We start from the raw sequence: 3725 nt of genomic DNA, 5'->3' as shown, positions 1-3725 counted from the left end.
GCCCCACCCCGACAGCCCCTGTTTTCCTTGGTTGTGTTTTGGGGGGTGCCTGGCACCCCCAGAGATTCAGCTTCATGGCTGACAGGTGACAAAGGCAGGGGCTTCACCGATACCCGTGGTAACCGTAGTAGTTCCTGTAGTATCGGTCTCTGTCCTGGGGGTGGTGGTAGTAGTAATTCTGCCACTAGAAGAGAGGGGAAACCCCATCACTTGGAGCCAGAGCTGCAAGGACGAAGAGGCATGACACTCATTCCTCCAGTCCTGCCCCCTTCACCCTCTATCCCCAGCAGATACTTACATCCCGATTGTACTGTCTGTAATAGTCTCTGTATCTGTTGTACTCATAATCTCGGTTGTAGAATCGATCATAGTCTCCCCTGTATCGATCGTAGAAATTACGGTAACCCTGAGAAAGGAGAAAGAAGAGGAGTGAAGATTCATGGGTCTCCAGCATCACGATCCACTGCTGTCCCCGTCTTAAATGAGACACATCTCAGCTTGACATGATGACAGGCTTCATCTTCTCGGGATAAATTCTTCCAGAGGAACACTAACTGGGCAGAACCCTAAGCCCTGAGAAAACAGCCCAAACCACTCTGCTCCCCCAAGCCAATAGGAATGGTTAGCACGGCCCAGAGGGAGGAGCAGAAGGAGAGCTGCACTCACCCCTCTGTTTCCAGACTGCCCCCAGTACTGCTGCCCGTAGGCCCGGTTGTCGTAGCCACGGCGCTGCCCGCCCACTGGAAGAGAAATGGAGACCGCGCTCAGAAGCTGGCGTGGGGTCCTGGCTCCACGTCTCAGTGGAAATCAAAAAGTCGGAGCCAAAGGCAATTCTGGGGCAATAGGGGGCCTGCTTCCGTCAGGCTCACACAATGGTAATTAAGGCACCAGCCAGGACCTTTTAAAAAGTCTGAGGGGAGAGGGCAGAGGAATAAACACCAGAAAACCAAGCCACCTCGCTTTTAAGCTCCCCAACGTCTGCAAAACATTTAAGATGGCAAAAGAATACATGGCAGAGTTAGAAACATGAGTAAAAACTGCCATTCATAGAATGAAAGACTTTTGGCCCTGGAAGGGATCGCTGATGTCACATAACTCAGATCCGTCATTTTAGACAAATTAAACAAAGTCTAAATAAAAAGCTCCTCCAGGGTGGAAATGGTTGGTATTCCCAGGGCCTAGCAGAGCGCAGGCAGGCAAACATCTTATTGATTTACCCTAACGCGCGCACGCACACATGCACACACACACAACTGTTAAAGGGCAGTGAGTACACACTGGAGGATTAACTGACAAATTAGACATTCAGGAGGAAATTAATTCCAGTAGTAGCCTAAATGACTTCGTGACCCCCAAATTACTAAATAACGCATTCACTTTCTGGTCTATACAGCAGGGTTGACTCGCTGGACAAAGCAGTAAAAAAACTTAAAATGAAGATCCAATTTCACTGCACAAATCCTTCAAATACACGGCAACAGTGGAGTGGGGAGGCCACATATAAAAATGGAAACTAGACACATGAGAAGGCTCAAGCATTGCTTTTCACGGCAATAAATGTTTCTGTGGAAAAATACCCTGTGTTGAAGGATTACGGAAAAAGCAGAAGAAACTGGAGGTAAAGGACACGGGAAGAAATAAGCTTCGCAAAGAAGTGATTTCCTTATTCCTAACTGTCAGTGACTTGACTTGGCTTCCTCGCGGATCCTGCTCAGTGAAGCGCAGGCTGCAGCTGGGGGCTGGCAGGCCCCAGGACTCACCGTAGCCTTGGCCTCGGCTTCGGTTCTGCCGGTTGCGCTTGTTGCGATTGTTTCGGCGGTTTGTCCGCTTCTCGGAGGGGGGCAGCAGCTTCCTTGCCTCCTCCTTGTACTTAGTGACAAGGGGCTGAGCTTCGTCCTTCTCCAGCTCTCCGTATGTCACCTCATCCATATAGTCGCATTTTTCAGGCAGAGAGAAGTTGGCTATAAGAGTAAGAGAGAAGCTTGTGGGCCTGAAAAGTGCATAGATGAGTAAGATCTCATTATAAAAACTCTTATTACAGGAAAAACAAGATTTTCTAAGCCTCCTCTACTAATGCACAAACACACACTGATACTTTACCATAGTTTTCCTTAACTTCTAACAGCCCCAGGCAAAGGGCTATCTGCAAACTGTAGATTCACAAGTTCTCAAGTGATCCATAATAAATTAAGTGTGAGCTGGGTTAAGGTTTCTTATCAGGACAGAAGCAGGTAGTCAGAGGCTAAAAGTAACTGAGAAAGTTTTGGTGTTGCTGAGATAAGATGCTAAGAAATACACTTTTAAAAGAGACTGATAAGAAACTGACCCATGCCGAAAAGCACTTACTCATCTCTACAAGGAGGACAGGAAACAAGAGCACACGGGGTCTCATTCATCACCTGTACATGATGGGCCGGCACGCTTGCTAGTCTCTAGAAATCAAGTTCAGAGGCTGAGTCCCAGTGGAATTCAGCTCAGTGGGGGTTCTCTTAATTCTTAGATGAATACAGTTAACGCTCATTTTTATAAAACTGAACTAAATTCCTCTGGGTATCTGAGTATCAGTTATTGACTGGTACTGTTCATTCACTCGAGTAAACTCGGACACTCTGGCTCTTGGATGTGTAACCAGCAACCATCCTTGGCCATTATCAGAATTCAAAGAACCAGTAGTTGATAAGGCAGGTGGGATGCTAGGAGCTGAAGGCAGAAAGGGGAAAAATCAAACTCTGAAGGGAACAGCAGGAAGCAAGATCAACCAAGACAGGTAATTCTGCCTTATGCAGACCTTACTATTAGGCTTTGTATTACATTAAGGATTTCAGGCACTTACCAAAAACCAAAACAAACAGCGAAACAAAAAACAAGCCTAATGTGATATCAGAAATCAAGATATACCAATGAGATCATTCAGTCCAACTATTATATTTTAATTTGAATCATAATACTCCCCCCAAATAAAATAAATTCAATAAAGCAGAGCTTTCTTACAGTCAGCATTTCCCAACGTCTGAACAAACAGCAGACACTACTTAAGTATTTACTAAATGAATAACTGAGTTAACGAAGCCTCTACCTTGAGTTTTAAGTATCACTATTTCCCTTATTGTATCATATCCAGAATGAGCCACGGGGTTACCGCTTTTCCATTCACTCTGCTTATTCGTTTATCTACAAGTGCTCACACCCATTAATTTTCTCTCCAGATTTACATTTTAGATATGGAGAATTACTCCAGGTTCTAAAAGGCCCTACTAAGTAAGGTGTGTGCTGACCAAGAACAGGATCCCTAACTCGTATAATTTTAGCCCACCTTTCATCTCCAGCATTATAGACTCAGGCACATCATCTCCCTCCACTTCCTTCCTCAACTCCAGCCTCTTCTTCCAATCTTCCTCATTAGGGACGACCACCACCACTTTCCGAGAGAAAGTCTTGAACAGCAATAATTTCCGCCGTTGGCCAGAGTTATAGACATTACACTAGAAAGAACAGCAGACATTTTAGGAATAAAAATTATCACTCAAATTCAACCAAAACACTTATTAAGCATCTTTTACAAATGAGGCACCAGATTAGACGTCTTACATATGCAATCTTCTTTAATTCTGCAAACTCTACATGACAGATGTGACTGGGTTTTGAACATCAGGAAAACTGAGGCACAAAGAGGTCAAGACTGGTCCAAGGTTACAAACCTAGTAAGTGGTGGAGTCGGGAGTCCA

The 3725-nt window shown here is 45.1% G+C and overlaps 1 protein-coding gene across 1 annotated transcript in view; it reads right to left on the bottom strand.

The window, feature by feature from the left end:
- Positions 1 to 6: 6 nt before the first annotated feature.
- HNRNPUL2 (heterogeneous nuclear ribonucleoprotein U like 2) overlaps positions 7 to 3725 on the bottom strand; it is a gene marked incomplete at its 5' end in the record, with an annotated part of 8982 nt that continues 5263 nt past the window's right edge. Inside the window, 5 exons of the mRNA XM_006911344.1 lie at positions 7 to 184; positions 299 to 406; positions 667 to 740; positions 1761 to 1961; positions 3314 to 3482. Coding sequence (XP_006911406.1) covers positions 104 to 184; positions 299 to 406; positions 667 to 740; positions 1761 to 1961; positions 3314 to 3482 — 633 coding nt within the window. The remainder of the gene's footprint in view (positions 185 to 298; positions 407 to 666; positions 741 to 1760; positions 1962 to 3313; positions 3483 to 3725) is intronic.

The sequence above is a fragment of the Pteropus alecto genome, unplaced genomic scaffold (assembly GCF_000325575.1).
Source record: "Pteropus alecto unplaced genomic scaffold, ASM32557v1 scaffold43, whole genome shotgun sequence".
In the NCBI taxonomy this organism is placed as follows: domain Eukaryota; kingdom Metazoa; phylum Chordata; class Mammalia; order Chiroptera; family Pteropodidae; genus Pteropus; species Pteropus alecto.
Note: the sequence above shows the minus strand (reverse complement) of the source record. Positions and strands in the feature narration are given on the sequence as shown.